At 47.7% G+C, this 18785-nt stretch overlaps 1 protein-coding gene across 4 annotated transcripts in view; it reads left to right on the forward strand.

The window, feature by feature from the left end:
• Window positions 1–18785, forward strand: part of LOC117166243 (kin of IRRE-like protein 1) — a 253136-nt gene that overhangs the window by 197313 nt on the left and 37038 nt on the right. For all 4 annotated transcript variants that reach the window (XM_033350052.2, XM_076624375.1, XM_076624376.1 and 1 more), the window contains exons 4-8: window positions 2510–2620; window positions 9246–9336; window positions 9417–9529; window positions 11932–12098; window positions 18314–18458. In XM_033350052.2, coding sequence (XP_033205943.1) covers window positions 2510–2620; window positions 9246–9336; window positions 9417–9529; window positions 11932–12098; window positions 18314–18458 — 627 coding nt within the window. The remainder of the gene's footprint in view (window positions 1–2509; window positions 2621–9245; window positions 9337–9416; window positions 9530–11931; window positions 12099–18313; window positions 18459–18785) is intronic.

An 18785-nucleotide genomic window follows, 5' to 3' on the forward strand; every position in this document is an offset into this window, starting at 1 on the left:
GCGAGGCAGCCTCAGATATATGCGCAGCTATGCTACATAGGGGTGCCTATTTTCCAGCCAGCCCTGAAATTATCGGCGTGGTCTGAGCGAGGTCCATTGATTACCACTGGTAATTGCCATTACAACCTCCATCTCCCGGCACCACTTTGCTCTCCTCGCTACTCGACCCGCTACGATCTCTTCCAGCACCGCGAACGTCTGGATATTCTCTGTATTGGCATTGAAAGTCAACCGTTATCGAGTGCGAGGCGCACCAACCGTGCTTCGCTTCGTTTAAACTTTAAATCATCGTCTACAGTCTATGGATCTCGCGCGCTCTCCCAACCTATTTATGTAGTTTCGATTCGTTTCGACGAGAATCGGGAATTCTTCTTTCATCTCTGTTACAAATCGCCATTACATTCAGACAACTGAATCTGCAAATTTATCCGCTCGCTTAATGGAAAGATGCAGACAGCGTCGCGATAAAGTCTAGTACCTTTTCAATTTCGAAAGAGAACCGAGTCTATTGCTGGAATTCTTGAGCAACGTTTAATATCTCTCATATCGCTAATCGGATGAGGCATACGATCGAATCGGTTAATTGGATCGGAGATCAACCTTAATTTCTCTGGTAAATTTTGTTACGTAATATTCATCCCGGTAATGTTCTTCTTTCGATGTATTCATCTTTGTATGAAAATTCGACACCCTGTCTATGCATATATAAAAATGTTGCTATATCGTGTGACCGGTCTATTCGAAATATCTGAAATTTTTATTTTCGATAGAATCTCGATCCAGACATCGAACGAGGATTACCTGGAATTCGATATCCGTTCGAAGGACGAAATCGTGATCAATCAATCGATTGGCAGGCTGACACGCATGGCCAGAATGAACGGCGCCCTGTTTTCATCGATATCGGCAATTATGGATTGAAAAGCGACCATAAATTCTCGTGAATACTTTACACGTACGTACCAGTGCCTAGGCAGTGCAGGCCAAAGCAGAGATAAAATTTCATTGCGGTCATAGAAACGAGTTTTCGATGGAGTTGCCAGGGAATTGAATTTACCGAATCTCCCAGCGCTTGATTAAGCTGCTTTACAATCCGTTCATCGATTTCCCTGCAATTCTCCATTTCGAGGAAGCTCGCGCATATTACTACGATCTCTCTCCACGGTTAAATCTAAATCGCGACGATTTCGAAATTTTTGATCGAGACCGTCCGAAGATTAAAATGGAAAGTTGCAAGCTCGGATTTTAACGGTTTGGAAAAAGGATCGCCTAAAATGGGCTGCATCCGACAGCAATTGAGTTACGAGGGAAAAAGTTTCGAGCTGTCTGATTTCAAGAGGCTTGGCATTAGAAAAATATACCTAGAAAACTTGATGAGACGTATCGCGTTAAGAACGCGATATCGGTAAATTTCATTTTAATTTGCAATTTTTCGATCAAAATTTACGGTACAGGGAGCGACGGTGTGAAACGAGTGGAAGAAGCTTAGGCGAATATATATCGAACGCTCGCTAGGCAAGAACCGTAACGTTATTTCGGATTTGTCGCAGTTTACGACAAGACTCGATCGTTCCGCGTTAGTTTTTCTGTCGCGACATCACAGAATCGAATAACCATTCCTATATCCGCTTAAAGCAATTTTTTGAGTGGCCTGTGATCTTGGCATCGATCGTGAAAACAGTATCGCTGCATTCTGGCAAACCTACGATGTACGTTTTGCAAGTTATCAAGTACTTTCTTTTTTTTTATTTACTCGTTGACATCGAACGAAACGGAACGAAATTCTAGAGGAATCGGCGTTGCTTTAGCCCCTACATTTTTATCGTCGCGGTAGCATCGATATACGCGATATACAATATCGGCCAGTGATTCCCGTGTTATATCAAAATCACATGAAAACGAACACGTTCCATTAATTGTACGGATCTTCGTGTTTTGCAATTGATCGAAATTCATTTCCAATCGTTAACGATTATATCCGTCAAAGCGTTTGCAGCGACGTTGTTCGATATAGGCAAAGCTATAAGCTTCTGCGAACGAACGATGCATCGGCTAAATAGGGTGATAGCGGAAAGGCAGACAGAAAGCCAGGAAGAGGAATAAACGTAGGTGTGGCTCGCCGTAACCTCGCTGATAAAGCATCGAATACGTTGGACGTATGCAGCTAACTTCCAAAATAACGAAAAAGCGAGAGAAATATCCAGGTTGGTTTATCCGACTCTGCTCCGAGAACGAATATTCCAGCCAAAAATATCGTTGCGCTTAATCCGCAAACGATCATACCTACACACGAGTCGATACGGCACACTGGAACTACAGTTGGAACGAATTCCGTTCGAAGAACCTCCTATGAAACTTGCTGCCGAGCCACTCCTAACTTTCCAGTGTCCGAAATAGGTTATTCGAACGATATTACGACAACGTGGCGATGAATGACAAAAGTTTTATGCTTATTTTCCAAGTGCTAGTAAATTGACTTGGCCTGATCGAGAATCCTTGTCTGTTTTAGTGCCACCGGAACAACCTACCATTTTGGATCAGTGGGGCAGGATAGTAAACGGAACGGCTGGTCCTTACGAGGAGGGCGATACACCTTCTCTGACGTGTCGTGTAACAGGCGGTAAGTCCAGCAAACTATTCGCGCGATACGCAAAAGTAACGGGTGTGTTTAATCTGCCGCTGTAAACTGTTGAAACGTTGTTGAAGGCACGGCAACAACTTTGGACTTGGTCAGCGGTCGAGAAGTTTCTATCCGTAGACACATCTATCCGCCAACCAACAGTTCCGCTTTTCCCAAAGTATCCTTCTTGATCCAGCGAAACCTAAGATACATGAAATTCATTAAATACTCGAGCTCGTATCTCGCATTAGGCAAACCTTTTTAGCAGAACCATTTCGCAGGATTTCGAATTTTAGATGTGTAAAGATCGCGTTCACCGGTGCGTTCCTTCGAACTGGTATTTAATCCGCCGTGAGATCGTCGGCGGAAGTTCGATCGAAAAACCTTGAAAGGAAATGAAGAATGGAGAGAACGTAGCGCTGTACTACGGAGATGGTAGTGGTGAGTAGGGGAAAAGGAAGAGTTGACGGAGTCACCGGTGTCGCCAGTTATTAGATCAGGCAACTTTTTATCGACGAAGGGAGCTAAGTGAAAAGTTCTATGTTCGGAAGAACGCGACGCGGCAAGAGAGAAGGATGTGGTAAAATAGAGGCGAGGAGCAGAGGGTGCGGTGGATCAAGCGTTCCGAAGTGGAACGGGAGAGGAAGCACCAAACTACCAAGGTTCCGGTGTTTACTTTGGCAACTGGATCTAAATTTCTGTTTATAACTGCGGCAACTTCTTCGGCTGCCTTAAAAGATTATTTCCTTCCCTCTGGCCCTGCAGCCACTTTCCCCTCCTCTCCGCCGTGTCCAATCTCCTCTCAGACGAGGAGACGCTTTCCTGTCATTCACCCCGATTAAATGCGGTTACGTTCCGTCGATCGAGGATTTTTGCATGATTCTCGCCCACCTTCCGCAACTTCTCGCCCATTGTTCCCTGCAAATAAATAATCACGGTACCGTTGAATCGCGGCAAAGATACGAAAACCGTTTCGCATCAGATATATATATCGTAAACTGGATAACTATGGTACAAATACAGAGGTATACGATGACGATTCAATACTCATCGTCGATCCCGACGTTCGATGAATACATCGAAATTCGAAGCCAGCAATACTGCCGTATGCAGATTCGATGGGAATTGCATCGACGCTGCGCATCGATCATACGCATTGCGGCGTATAAATTGAATATCGAGAAGATCGGCTTATCCTTAACAATACGCTAGCAAAACCCCTGCAAACGATCCCGATCCCGGACAACAAGCCTAGAATTTTCATTTAATTGTAAATCATCCTTAAACAGGGAAAAGAAGACCGTCTGCCCCTCGGTGATTCTATTTTCAATGAAATATTCATCTCTTCCTGTTCTCTTTTTTTTTTTCGTTTTTCTACTGGATCGTTAGAGCGTCTGAAATTTATACTTGAAGCCAGGACAGTGTATCGGTTACCGATATCGTCTCCGTTTGCACACAAAAAGGCAACCATTGAAATTTTGGCGATCCCGATGTTTGTTCGATTTCAGGGAGAAACTTTCGCCGCGTCTCGTTTCTCTCCGCCTCTCGCTCGTCCTTTCCCCGCGATTCTCGAGCCTCGAACTCGCGCTGTCTCGCTTCTTAACCAACCCCAGGGTCGCCGAAGCGCGCGATAAGTTTCTGCCACCATTTCTGTCCTCGCGGCATGCCCGCAAAGATTTGCAATTCAATCGAAAAGCCGGGGGTCGGGAACGCTAGCCGTCAATGCGAAATTACGCCCTGGTATACTTTACCGATTAAATGTTAATGCGCGCGGCCCGACTTTGCCTCGCTCCCTTTGACCCCCGCTACGTTGCAGGATCGCGGAGAATCGGCAATGTAGGTTATTTACGCGGAAAAGACCATCACGGGAACGATACGATACCACGATAGATCCGATTATTCAAACGAAACGTCGCATAGCCTGGATCTTTTGAGCGTCGTAAAAAATTTGCCGAGCTCACGTTTTATTGCCAGCTTATTCACGATATCTGTATAGGCACTCTGTTTGAACATTTCGGAATTCGATATCGATTTTTGTCGCGGCAGCCTTTTTGCGGCCGATTTCGCAATGAGAATCGGAGAAACTTTACCAGTTGGCCAGAAAAAAAAAAACGTTATCGCGCAGTTGAATAATCGGTAGCTTTATTCGCGTTCTGCGCTGGTTGTTCTTCTTTATAGGATAGCGTGATCTCAGAGGAACGGCGAAACCGCATTTGCCTTTCGCGTGATACCGCCTGGACAGTATTTAATCTTCGTAGAGGAGCGAGTAAAACCGAGAGAAACGAACCAGATGGAAATTCGGGGGCGAAAACCACGCGTCTCCTCGCGATTCTTCTTCCGGTTTCACAACGAAAAGAACTCGGTCTCGCGACGCAACAACGCGATAAAAACACGTATACAGCGTTAAACGCGTGCTCGATTCGACGTCGATTTTCATTGGTCGGTCTCGAAGCGAAACGCGGTCGTTCGAAACGAGAAAGCTGACGTGGTCGTGGACGCTGCGCGTTAATTACACGAGACACGCGTTAATACGTACGCGAGCTTTATCTTTCTCGTAGTGAACAATAAATATTTTTCCGCTGCGCCACCAGCGATCAACTGTAATTGAGCCGAGTCGAGGCGAGAATTTCCCGTAAATGAAACTTACATTAATCTCGCAGAGAAATGAAAAAATTAGACACATCGACCGATCTTCCGTCGTTATCCGATGATCGACGATCCTCGATATGAAAGAAGATTAAGCTCATGGTTATTTCAAAAGACGTAACGTACAGTGAGATTGTTAGCGATTGTTACGATGGCTCGTCTCGTCCTAGCGCATCCATAGCATTCTCTCAACCGCTCTATTATACGCGATTTACAACTAAGCCTAACTTCCTCCACGGTATTCCGTGTTATCTATAATTTATGGGAATAGCGGTGAGAAAATTTTACGACTCAGCCCGCTTGCTGGATTTATTGCCAATTACTTGACTTCGTGCCCGGAAAGAATCGAGGGTCCTACTTCGAGGGTGTATACGCACGTAAAGGTGAGGTTTTCCTTCCCTTATTTCTACCTACATATCTCTCTTCCCAATACTCGACACCAACTTTCCACTCCCTCTTCGTCTTCCGCTATATACTAAGTGTATCCTAACGTAGAAAGATCCACTTTACGAGGTAAACTCGTTTCTCGGAAAATCATTTTTCCACTTTATCGGCAAGGTTTCTTCCTTTAAATATTTTCCCTCGATGATTACAGAAAAAGAGAGAGAGTGGACGTATTACAAGTTTCAGAGCAGCATTCTCGTTTATCGGAGTTCTCGAATCGAACGCTACGTCAGTGCCCGTCCACCTGCTCTTCTCCTCATCCTTTCTCCTTTGATTCCCTTTTCACCGTGGCGCGTCTCCAAACGAATCCCTTTGAGACGATCTGCGAACACGAAGAACCGATTAAAGGAAGGTCAAGGCGAACGGGAGCGGCTCCTCTTCAAACGAAAGGCTTCTTCTTTCGATTCGCTCTCCAACTACTGCACGCAAGAGTTGGTTAATTTTGGAAATTGGAACGGCGAAATCGAAATCCGCTTTCAACGCGAACGTAGAAGCGCGCGTGTGGGATATTTCACGTTTCTAGACCAACGACACACGGGGCAACGCAATAAGCCAGTTTACTCGAATAATAATTATCTTCGGGGAACGGAGAGAACTCTGACTTTCGAGTCATCGAGCGCGATGCACTTTGCCTATTTCCCAGGGGTGTGCGAATAATGTCGCGGGATCGTAATCTATCCGTGTCGTATTGGCCGAGTGCGGGGAATATTTATTTTTCAATCCTGCCCGTGAAACCGGAACTCGCAGCGCCATAAAAGATATTAAAAATTATTCGAGAGCGGAGCACGGGATGTGCCGCGCCGTTACGTCGCTACCACTTCCAAAACGAGTTAAATTTTCTCGTATCGGCATCGGGTCGCGTCGCCATATATTTGCCGAGCTTTGTCCATTAAAAATATTACGAGATTTCGCTGCGATATCAGAGCAGAGTCGGTCTTTGATTGCTTTTTCCATCATCTCAGGGAATTCCAGCAACTTGAATTCTCCAACTTTAGTTTTCTTCTCTTGTTCTCTGACGCTTGTTCTCTAATCTCGCTACGTTACAAGCACCGATACCACGCTGTGCCGAACTTTTACGCGGTAAATGACAGTAACGCGAGACGTTTTATTCTTCGTTGGCTCAACGTAGATTATGAAATTCACTTGATCGACCGACTGGACGATTGCGTGATGAAACTACGATATATTCTCTGTCATATAGTCGCTAAAGGGACGCCAGACAGTAAGTCGAGCTTATCGACGTTTCCTCGATAATCCTAAATCAAGAGGCCCTGAATTAAGGCGACGCGGCGCCGCACGGCGATGAAATGAAGAGAAGCCGAAGGGTGGGCGCTGGTGGACGGGGCTGGGGACGGGGTGCAAGGTTGAATAAAGGGACCGGTCGAAGAAGGAACTCCGGCAAGGACCTCGAATCCCAACGGCTGGTATTTGCCTTAAGTAGAGTTCGAACCAACGGTAAACTTGTTAGATGTGGGCGAGTAGCTGCGGACCGGTCTTAATCCTGCAAGATATCGTCCGGTATCCGCGGATTAAAATCCGCACTTTAGTACCCCCTGCCGCGCAGATAGCGCGGCTGTTGTCGTCGTTTTAAGGGAGCCTCGGTTTTGGTGGGAGTTCGGATATAGTCCGGCAGTTAAAGTCAACGCCAGGGGCGTACCGAAGCCATTGCCAGACCTAACCCAGACCGGAGGTAAAGCCAGACCATCTAGTCCTTCTCCCTTTCCGCAGCCACGCAACCACGCTACGACCTAGCTCTCGCCCCTAAGCACTCGTGCAAACGACCTCGCGGCCGAGCTTACGAATTAACTGGCCAAGCTCTATCGTCGTGACCGTATTCCGTATTCCGTCTGCATGAAAAATCTTTTGAAGCCGATCTTCGATTGGCGCAAAGAGAACCTAGCGAGTTGCGAGCAGAGATGAAATTTTCCAAGGCAAAGACTAAATTCCAAGCTACAGTTTCCTTTTCTCTATTCTTCCCTCGCCGTCCCTTTTCCCCCCCCCCCCCATCGAAACGTACGAAGGAACGGCATAGAAATCAAAAAGAACGAGACGGTTAAAACGCAATCTAGATCGACAAGCGCCGTGAATAACAATGACGCGGAGTTAATCTAAGCTAGCTTCCATCGGAGATCAGACTTGCAATTTTAAGTGTCGCGGCGATGTTGCGTCGGGTCTGATTAAATTGCGATTCCAGTATGGTACGGTATCGTGAATAACAATGAAACGGCGAACGTAAGCTGGCTCGAATCGGCTATCGGTATACTTGCGATGCCTGTTTTCACAACGAGAATTTCCGCCGACCGATAGACGCACCAAGCTTCTTCTACCTCTCTCTCTCTTTCTTTCTCTCTCTTTATGATTTCTGACCCATTACCGGCGCATACCTGCCTCTTATAATGCTCGTATATCACCGCAGCTATTTTATCACCTTAACCGGCAGCTTTTTCAACAAAAATATGCATTTAGCCACGGAACCGCGTATTATTCGCGAGAGATATGTAAATCCGTGATATAATACGGAGTCTATCCACGGAACATTCCGTCGGATCGAGAACTCGATGCGATATACCCTCGCTGCTCTCCTCCGACCATTTATTTCCGATAAACGCTACTTTCGTGAAGCACGTAGATCGCGAAGGGCGACCGGCTAAAAAGATCGAACGAACGCCCAGCAAACCCTTATTTATCATTCGAACCGATACTTATACGTGAAATTTCAGCCCGATTCTTTGGGTGCACGCGATCGATTCGGTATCGTCTCACCCTCCTTTTCACCACCATCTCTTACTCTCTCTTCCGATGAAATCGGGGCCTGTTGTAGTCTTGCTTTTTAATACTTGAGCCGCTTTGATCCGCTCTTCCGTTCATCTGTCCTTCTATAATTGATATTTATCGATCTGTCGGAGAAACGAGAGAGTATAACACGGATAGCGCGGATATTGAAGCGACCGGCTCCGAAGCAACTCGAAGTCTGCCAGTTTTTGTCTGAAGTACCGCATCCAAAACTCTGGGGTATCGGCTAATTTAAAAGTTCCCGGCAACTCATCTAGCCTTTAGTAGCTCCGACCGAACTCGTCCCGGCCCTCTGTATACGATTCCCCTGTCCACTCGCGTTCCTCTCGCCATCCAACCAGCTCTGTCCTACCCTTCCCTTCTCTTGCCAAACCGCGTTTCGTACTCCGTTTCTCCTTTGGTTTCGCGAGCAACCGTTCCAAGTCTTTTCACCGGGGTCGAAATCACTTTGCACGAGTCGTTACGACCATACGGGGCCGCGATTTGCTTCACTTTCGTGGCTCGGCCTGATGTTGTCGCTCGATGTTTCGTAAATCTTCGCGAGCGCTCGTTCCGTTCGATCGATCGGTTTATCGAGTCGAGTTAACGTTTCGTCGAAGCGAACGCGAGAACGCAGTTTCCGTTTCCATCGCCGCTTCCGTTTCCGCTGTCGCGGCACAGCGACGAATAAAAATTACGAGCTCTAAATCTTCCACGAGACGCATCGCGTCGTTCTTGACGATACGTTCGTTTGCTTTTCCAGGCAAGCCAGAACCCATGGTCCGGTGGCTCGTCAATGGCCAAGTCAAAGACGAGGAGTACGAGAAGAACGCTGGCGACGTCATAGAAAACAGGTACGCCGACGCCCTGTTTCCTTCCTCGTATCGCCACAAGCGTTCCAGTTAATCTTCATTTCCAATCTTCTCCTCCGTAGGCTGACTCTGCAGCCTATCACTCGGTCGGAGCTCGGGGCGAATTTTACGTGTCAGGCAAGGAACACGGACCTGATCGAGCCAAAGGAGGCCTCGATTACTTTGGAACTTAACCGTGAGTAACAATTATCTCGTCTTTTCTCTCGTCATACCACCAACCATAAAAGCAGAGGAAGAAAGCAGCGAGAGACGAGATGGACGTCGAAGGGCAAAAGAGCCGCTAGGCATAGCCATAGGCGATGGTGGAGCATCGTTAAAAGAGGAATGAAATAAAGACAAGAAGTAGATACAAATTCTTATCGCGTGGCCAACAAATCAGAAGCCTCACCCCGAGCCTATCTTGTCCCGCATTAACGATAACATCTACGAGACAGCAAATGTGGGCCAACATCCTTTGCTCCCTCGCCGCTGTGAATCGCCTTTAAGGGAAGATAAGGCAAGATAAGACGAGAAATATATTAAATCCTGCCTCGAGCCCCACCTGGCTCATCCGTGTCTCTCTCTCTCTCTCTCTCTCTCTCTCTCTCTCTCTCTCTCTCTTTCTCTATCTATCTATCTCTACCTCTATCTGACTCTCTCTCTTTCTCTCTTTCTCCCTCGCTGCAAGAAGCCGAAGAACCATGAAAGCGGGCAAACCTCGGGCTTTCTCAAAATTAGAATTCTTCGTTAACTCGCGACCGCCCAATAACCCGGAACGACGAAATACTAATTTCGAGAGTAAACTGAAAAATTCATAGATCAATTATCTGGCCTCGCGCGGCACGGTTACCGCTACAAGGGAGAAACTAGAGCGAGGGGTAGATTCGCCTAAAGGAAATTTCATTCCATCCTACTACCATCTCGCTGTTCGACGAATAAACGTTCGGCGAAATTCTACGAGATATTTACCGAAGCCTCGTCTATTTCCGGCGAGTCGACGATGTTGGAAAAAAAGAAAGCAGTCGACGACGGCGCGAACGACGACCGTGATTGATCGGCACTGAATGATCCGTCCTTTCGAGAGTCAAGAAATTTTCGACGAAGCGAATGACGAAATTGAAGACCCGTTATTGGCGAACGAGAACACCCATCATAGCGGCGAACGAAAAAAAAAAAAAATCTGCGCTTCGTGCGCGAGATAACGGAACGAGGGGGGAAAAGAGAAAGAAGGAAGGGGAGAGAGCGAGAGAAATGGCGCGGGGGGGAGGAAGAGGAGCAGAGTGGCCGCGGCAATGGTGTACGCGTACGGAAGAGAGAAAAAGCGATGGGGACGAAGAGGGAAAAAGGGAGATTGATCGATGCTCGCTCTTTGATTTTTGCGACCTGCACCAAGTGACCATGCATCGAGCGTGTATTCATCTCATGGCTGGTGGAACAAAAAACGAAAGAGAAATTAAAAAACCCCTGAACGGTGACGAGGCGAACCGTTGCCGGGCTAGACGGCTGCCGGGGAAGCGCAGGATAGACGAGATTGCGGATAATCGAAAAGACCGGTGATTCCGGAAATCCGGCAAATCAAATATTTGCGTGCACGCGATCCGCTGTGTTGTTCGCTTAAAAATTACTAATGTAGCAACACTCGTATTATTCGTACGCATTCTCTCAGCTGCTAACTGTATTTAACTAATCGTAAACCGCGTGAGAAACAAATCGATATAATGGTATTTTCGTGGATAATTCGTGGCCGTGTCTTTCCGTGCATTCTCGAGAATGCCGCGCTACAACTGTTCGCAGAGCGAAGCAAAACGAAACGAACACGAGTAGAGGAGAATGGATGCGCGAGAAAAATGTCGAAACTCATTATCGCTGACAGTCGGATGAGAACAGAAACGGTACAGTGGTACGGTGTACGAAGCCACGGACCTATTCTCGTAGTTTTCATATTTCACGCACGAACGGATCGTATCTGGCTGGTATTGGCCAATTGGATACTCGGATTTATCGTCCGTCAAAGCGATCGTCGCCTCGCTCGGAACAGTATCGTTCCACGCGTTTACACACGCGTTGAAAAATCAATGTTTACCTCGTGTTGCGATCGTTATCGCGGCAGAAGCTCGCGAAAGAAATTGGCAAATAATTTGCGATCGAATCTACCTTTTTTGCGATTCATGTCCGCCGATTTTTCGGCCGATCGATCGATCAGAAGGGAGAGAGACGAAACAACGGACAGAAAGATGGAAGATTAGCAAACGATTATTGGTATTTCTGCGGAAAAGCCCGAAAGCGAACGCCCTAGGGCCGAGAATCGTTCTTCGGAAATGACAAATGACTGGCAATCGACCTGTCGGGGTTTTACAACGTTAAATCGGCCGCACGATTTGCATCGAGCTCACGTATCCCCTGCCCGTTTGTCCGCCTTAATTATCGGTTCACTTTAATTATCGCGCCCGATTAGCGTCGTCGGTCCGTGCGCGGTTGCGAGACTCGGTGATTCGAAAAAAAAAAAGGAGAACGACGTGAAGCGTCGACATCGAGGACCGATCCGTCGATCGATCTATCGATTGGCAAACGTCGTAATTCTCGTTGGTTGATTTTCAGTGAAACCGTTGACCGCTACCATAAGGAGGCCAGGGAAAAAGGGAGTCGGAAACGAATCTCTGCTGGCTGGGAAACGGTACGAGGTGGAATGCGAGACCATCGGCTCGAGGCCACCGGCGGTGATAACTTGGTACAAGGGACGAAGAAGACAACTGAAACACACCACGGTGAGAAAAAGAAATAACGAGCGATCGAGGTTAGAAGCTTAGTCCGAATTCTCTATCCCGTTTCGAAAGTCTCGCGTGCAACCTTTGTTCCGGGAACAAAGCCTGGTTCCCCTTGGTATCTCCTTTCAGCCGAAGCTTTCTGCTTTTTTTCCCCCTCGTCGTTCGTGCGAAATAAACAAAGGCGAGGTGCGGCATCGCTAATGCTCGCGTCGCTAAATTTCCTCGGCAAAGTTTCCGCTTCTCGTAACTCGTATCCGGTTTGCGGTGAGGTCGTGTCGGAAAGACAGGAAGGTTCGTTGCGAGCGAACCCGAAATTAAGACGCCGCGGTCTAATTTCGTCGGTTGGAAATTCGATTTCCTCGGGATAATCTCATAGCTGCCGGATAATGCGATATCGATAGACACGGCGGGGCGCGACGTAACGCAGCATCGTGCCGGTCCGACTAACTTATTATCGTCGTCGGTAGGCGAAAATATGTGTTTCCTGTGCGTGGCCTGCTGGTCCATTATCCGCGCAACTAGACCCCGATAATCCGCTCGTTATCGCTTTCTAATTATTAGCGCATCACCTTAACGAAATTTGTCGCGTTTGCGACGAAGGAACAAAAGGTAGCAGGCGGCATTTAATTAACACCTAAGCTGCTTATTATAGTCGGCGCGTTGGGCTTGCTAGTTGTTAATTAACCCGGCCCGTTCTCCAGGGCTGGACGCAGCTACGATGAAATACGGTAACGCGTGCTGACACTAAGGTATTTCAATTTCACTTGGTCGAAATTTAAATCAGAATGTCCGTGTCCCGTAAATTACGCCTCGCTACTTCCGCCCTTTCGCTTTACGTTCTTCTCCCAGCGAGCTAATAGCCGCCAGCAGCGGTTAAAGACACTCGCGAACGTTCCTTTTGCACGCGGCAAAGGAATATCGTTAGACGATATTCGCGCGTCCTTGTAATTGAAAAACGATCGTTCGCTAACGAGTCTTATCGCGATTTAACGAGAACTGTGCCAAGATTTCGGGACGCAGGCCGAGCCGAAGCGACGAAGAGGCGAACAATACTCGATGAAACAGTCGCTAAAAGCGTGGACGGCTCGATTTCCCATCGCATAGTAGCTGGAACCGGAGTTACGAGCAGCGAGTATCGAACTATCTCTCGAAAGAGCTCTCTTCGAGGTTCGTGGTCGAATAGAGGAAGGAAAGAAAAGGTAACGAGAGAGCGGAAAGGAGAGATAGGGAACGGTTGAAAAGGTCGAAACGCTCCGGGGAACCGATAACTATACCCCTCGGCGGCGAATCTTTTCCTCCGAAGAGATTCTCGGCTCGGAAACAGAGTCAAAGCGCTGGGAAGACGAAGACGCCGAGCGAAGCCTCGCGTCGCGTCGCTTAGCGTCGGCCTTTGAAACGGAACGGGACCAAGCGCTGAAAGTGCAGCAGGGCAAGAGAAATGGCGGCACTCTGCTCGAACGGATTGGATTCGCAGGTTCGAGTCGCGTCCGATTGTACGAGGAAAAGGGGCTGTATAAGGGCGGGAGGGTCGGAAGGTAGGTTCGAGGCTGGCACTTTCGAGCGACGTCGATTGAATTAAGCAACCACACCTGTCGACTGCAGATATTTTCATTGGCGGTATGCTAATTGGTCATTACGCAATGTCGACTTAATCACCCTGCGATCTCGCCTCTCCTTCGTTTTCGTTCCACGAATCTCGCTAACGCTTATCTTCGATGTCCTAACGAAACCTCGCGATGACGCGGATCCATTTACGTTTCTTCCAGCGGACGCGCTACTCGAATTAAAAGTTACTACTTCTACTGTGATGCATATTGGTGTATACCGACACTTATATAGTTTCTCGATTTTTTTTTTTTTTTTTTTTTTTTTTTGACCTTTTTAGGGAACGATAGTCGAGAGTTATTGCAAACATAAAGGGTTTTTATTTCGTTTGATTGAAAAAGAAAAACAAAACAAAATAAAACAAAACGGGAACGACGGCGCAGTAATCGAACACGGGTTGTTTTTCATACGATATTAATTTCATTTAATATTTACCGTTTCTATTACCTCGTACGCCGTACGTCGTTACGAATGGTTTTCCGTTCGTACGATGTTTAATAACAAAATCAAACACGTTGTTTTTATTTCAATATTACTCGTATAATAGCAAGCAAAAATGAAAGTGAACGAAAGTCGAGGTCCGGTAGATGGCTGTTGGATGAGATTCGACGGACGCGTAACAACATGTCCGCTAGGATGTGTGGTGAAAATTACAATGCCACTGTGCGTCGTGGCCGAGAAACGGATGATGCGCTTACAAAGAATTTATTCGAATCGACGGAGAGTTGGAAATTGATCCAGAGAGTAACGAACAGCTGTGTGATTTGTTGCGGGTGCCTGGAAGATCGAATCTGCTGTATTTCCTGTATTTCGGTGGACCCGATATGGTGGAAGAACATCGGTCGATCCGTCCAGTAGAGAACTCTCGACTCGAAGTTGCGATATTCGACGTTTCCAATAACGCGGCCACGAAGAGCATTGCTATTGGCTACGAAATGAACCTGCCAAGATACATTCGGTACACGAAAGGCTCGAAACCCTTTGTTCGCGACAACGATGCGCCATTACGGCGTACGTCGATTGGAGAGGGAACAGGAAAACGTCGAAATCATTAGGAAGCATCGGAACGATGCAGTCGCGGATTTTAACGAAAACTTTTCGCTGGTCGGAAGAAACGAGAACGCGTTCGAACCACCATTTTTCCTTCTCGACGTGGCGAAATAATCGCCGGATAGGAATAAAAAGGACGAGAAGGAGGGCGAACCTGGAAAATAGAGAGATAACCCGTGGCGAAGCGGCTGAGCTATTTAGCGGAACCGTGAATTTGATCGACGAAATGGAACGTCGATGAAGAGAAAGACTCTGACGCGAAGCCGCGCATTCCGACAGCACTTTCAAAAGCCATAACTACGAGTTTCCAGCCAACTACGCACCACGTTACAAAGTTAGGAGCCCTTTTAGGTTGTTTGGAAAGCAGAGCGCGAAAATCGGCGTCTACGCCGATAGGAGTATTCGATGCTTGCCGATAACGTATGTAGGTAGAGGTGGCTAGGTAGGTCGGAGAGCGCGTTTTCCTCGACTCCTTGGAATACTAAGAGAGGAGAAAGAGAGAGAGAGAGAGAGAGATAGGGAGAGCTAAGCTTCTCGCGAGTTGGGGAACATTTTCGCGAAAAAGCCCCGGTCTGCTGCTTCTCACCGATGCCGTCAACGCATCAAGGCGAGGCAACGCCACCACGCGGAGTCAGGGATTTTCTTTGCATTGCAGCAGCATTCGCGTTCGCGAATGAAATGCAGCCTCTCGGATCCGGCTGAGAGGTCGGATTTGTCTTTACCGAAACGATCGACAAGAGCGTAATTCGCCGCCATTAAAACGATTTTGGCTGGACCGAGATATTTCTGTGGCAAAGCGGAAGATACGAAAGCATCTATGGTGGAAAGTACGCGACAGAGTGTGTACAGGGAGCGAAAGAGAAGATCGAAGATAAGATGGAGTTGGCGCGAGAGATCTCGTCGATTCGTAATCTCGTCGCAATTCGAGTTAATCTGGCGCTCGGTCGAGCGAACAGATACGCTGGTACCTAAATCACGACGGTTAGGCAGAGGCCCGAGGCGGTCGCATTATCGATAATCCGGAATCACAGATGTAACGTTGGCCGACCAGGCTCAGGGCGCACGTGTACAGCTCCGCCGTTGTCTTCGGCACGTTGACGCGCGACCCTAATTAATTTCGCGTTGTTCATTAACAAGCCCTGCCCGCAACGCTTAACGACGCCTCGGCGCGGCATATCCGTGCACCAGCAGTCGCAATATCCTCGCTCGTTGTCGCACCTGTGCTCTCCTTCCTTCTCTCTCTCTCTCTCTCTCTCTCTCTCTCTCTCTCTCTCTCCAAGCCCTTGTACTCTCGACGCACGGACCAAGACTCTGGCGTACGGACTGATTAACAGAGTAAACGACAGTCACCGATGGAAACTCGGCTGAATTCTAATTCGAGCAAAACACCCGCGTCCGTGACGATTCTGCGACCATCTGGAGCTCCAATTCAACTTTTATACGATGAAATTAAAATTCTTTGACGAGCCGTGGACCGGATACGTGTGAAGATTCGCCGATGAGACACCGCGTTGCCGGACATCGAACAGTCACGGAACGCAAGGAATTTTAATGAACCTTGCAGCGCCTTCGCGATATCCTCCGCTAGTTGACTTCCCCTTCCGAGATGGATGTCTCCCTACGAGAAGGAACAACCACGAACCAACCTCTATCCAATCGCCAGACTTGCGATCGCACGAACCAACGGTTCGTGACTTTCGGTATATTCCGTGTAGCACTTGCTTAAAATCACCGGGGAATGACAGAGATCGAGGGTTACAAACGAGAAACGTAGTACGCCGCGCCGTTAAAACGAACAGGCTGGACGATAAGGCCACGTCGTTGCTCGTTTACGCGGCGACGCGTCTCTTTAAAATTCCCAGTGGCACAAGCGTCGGATAATAAAATATAGCCTCATAACGTGGCTTTAGAGAAGAGAAGGAAGAGGGAACGGCGAGGACGAGCGCTGCGGTCCCGAGAGAACGGTGAGAAAGAAAAGGGGTACCAAGGATACCGGGGATAGCGTAAGGGTTGAAGAAAGAACCGAGGAGAGATATTAACGTAAGCAGATTCTATAAGCAGCAGAACACGTAGACCGCTTCTATTGCATTACCATCCTGATTATCCCATAGTCATTCAGGCTGTCTTTAGCCGTTCGCCACGCGTTCCGTATTACAGGGTTTCACGACCAGAAAGCGTTTCGTTAGCGAACCGAAAGTACCGAGAAAACTGCGATAGGGTCGACGTGTAATCGCGCGATATATCATCTTTATTTCCTACTCGGTCGAAACGCGAACGCATCGGTGCACTTAAGAGCGTATAAATATTTCTAAATGAAATTCCGCGACGCCTTTGCGCGTTCCGGTGCCCTCTTGTGCTCGCCGCCACCTTGCCTTTTCCCTCCTTTTTCTCGGTTGCCGTGAAAACGTTGGCGCGAAGAAAATTAGACGAGCACAGACAAAAGTATAATTCCGGCGGTTGGGTAACGACAATTCCTATATTACGCGCAGAGGAAAGAACATCTTTTTTTGCGGCTGCGGAGCAGAACTTCGAAGTGAGAAAAACTGAGGAAGAATAGGGAAGAGAACGTGTCCAACCGGAGGAAAGTTTTGGTTCCGACCCCTTAACGCGCTTCCGCGTCGAGCGTAGTATCAGTTGACACGCTTTGAAACAAAATTCCCGGTCGAAGTAGCGGCTGGCTTTTTCTCTCGACGCCGGTGGAAAATAAATAGAAAAACGCGAGCGAAGAATCTCGCGTCAGAAGCTGCCGGTAAAATTCACGCTCGGTAGAATCCGGTGGTACTCTTTAGAAAGGATTCCACGGCGTTAGCAGCAGGACCCGGGTCCTTTCGAGTCCGGGCTAACAGAAATGAATTTGCAGCAGATGTTGCCAGCGTTGCTTACGGTCTGCCTCTCGACCTTAATATAACCAAAATTAACCATGCCGAGTTGCCGTCGAACTAGTTTCCCATTTTTTCTCTTCGCTTTTTATCTTTTACCTTCGTTCTCGTTTCTCGCCATCTTGCGCCGCGGAATTGAATCGAGCGACGCCACTGAGAACGGTATTCGCGATACCTGGTAAAAATTATTATCTGCCAAAATTACATTCTTCCGTACGGTGACAAAGTGGCGGTGCGAAAGAGCAAGCGTCCTCTTCGTTGCGAAATGAAGAAGGATCGAAAATGTTGGAAAAACAGCGTGAAAAATACAGTATCGAAAGCTCGTTCGGTAAAACGGACCAAGATTCTCACGTGACAACATTTTCAAACGTCAGACGAAAACGTTAAACACGAGAAGAACAAGATATCTTTCCCAGGATACGCAAAACTCTACAGCGTGACGACGTTTCGTCAGAGGTGCGTAACAAACGTTTTCTTTTTCAACGGTCCAGAACGATTTGCTGGAAAAGCTCGGGCATCTTATTCTTCTCGTAGCCGTTGACACGGCTAGCGTACCTTGACGTAGCCTCCCATCGTTTGAAACTCAAATAACTCTCGAATACGAAACGAGCCATCGAGCTAGCTCATTTCACTGGCCAAAGAATACAAACTTTGCGTAACTTCGAACGATCTGTGACGCAGGAGGAGAGATCGGAGAATCGGACGGTGAGCATGGTGGAGTTCGAGCCAGGGGTGGAAGATCACGGGAAATCGATCACCTGTAGGGCCGAAAATCCAAACGTTACGGGACTGTTCGTGGAGAAATCCTGGAAGATCGACGTCGTCTGTAAGTATACGATAAATATATATTCTATTGCTCTTTTCACAGAGATCCCGATTCGTTTCTTGGTACGACGTTTTACGAGCGGACGTGACGTTAAATGCATATTCGATGATTCGTCGTGCTAAACTTGCCCCGCGTTCGACCGACGCTTCTTAATGTATGCATACGCGTCGCGCGAACGTCATAAAAAGATAGAGTATCGCCATGGGGTTGGCGTATCCCTTGCTCTTATCTTCTATCGAGGCGCATCGTGAAATCGGCCGATTTACGAGCGTTTTTACGTTGAACGCACACCTCCCTCCAGTCGCCCCTCTCTTCCTCTTTTCCTCC

This window comes from Bombus vancouverensis, chromosome 14 (assembly GCF_051014615.1).
Source record: "Bombus vancouverensis nearcticus chromosome 14, iyBomVanc1_principal, whole genome shotgun sequence".
In the NCBI taxonomy this organism is placed as follows: domain Eukaryota; kingdom Metazoa; phylum Arthropoda; class Insecta; order Hymenoptera; family Apidae; genus Bombus; species Bombus vancouverensis.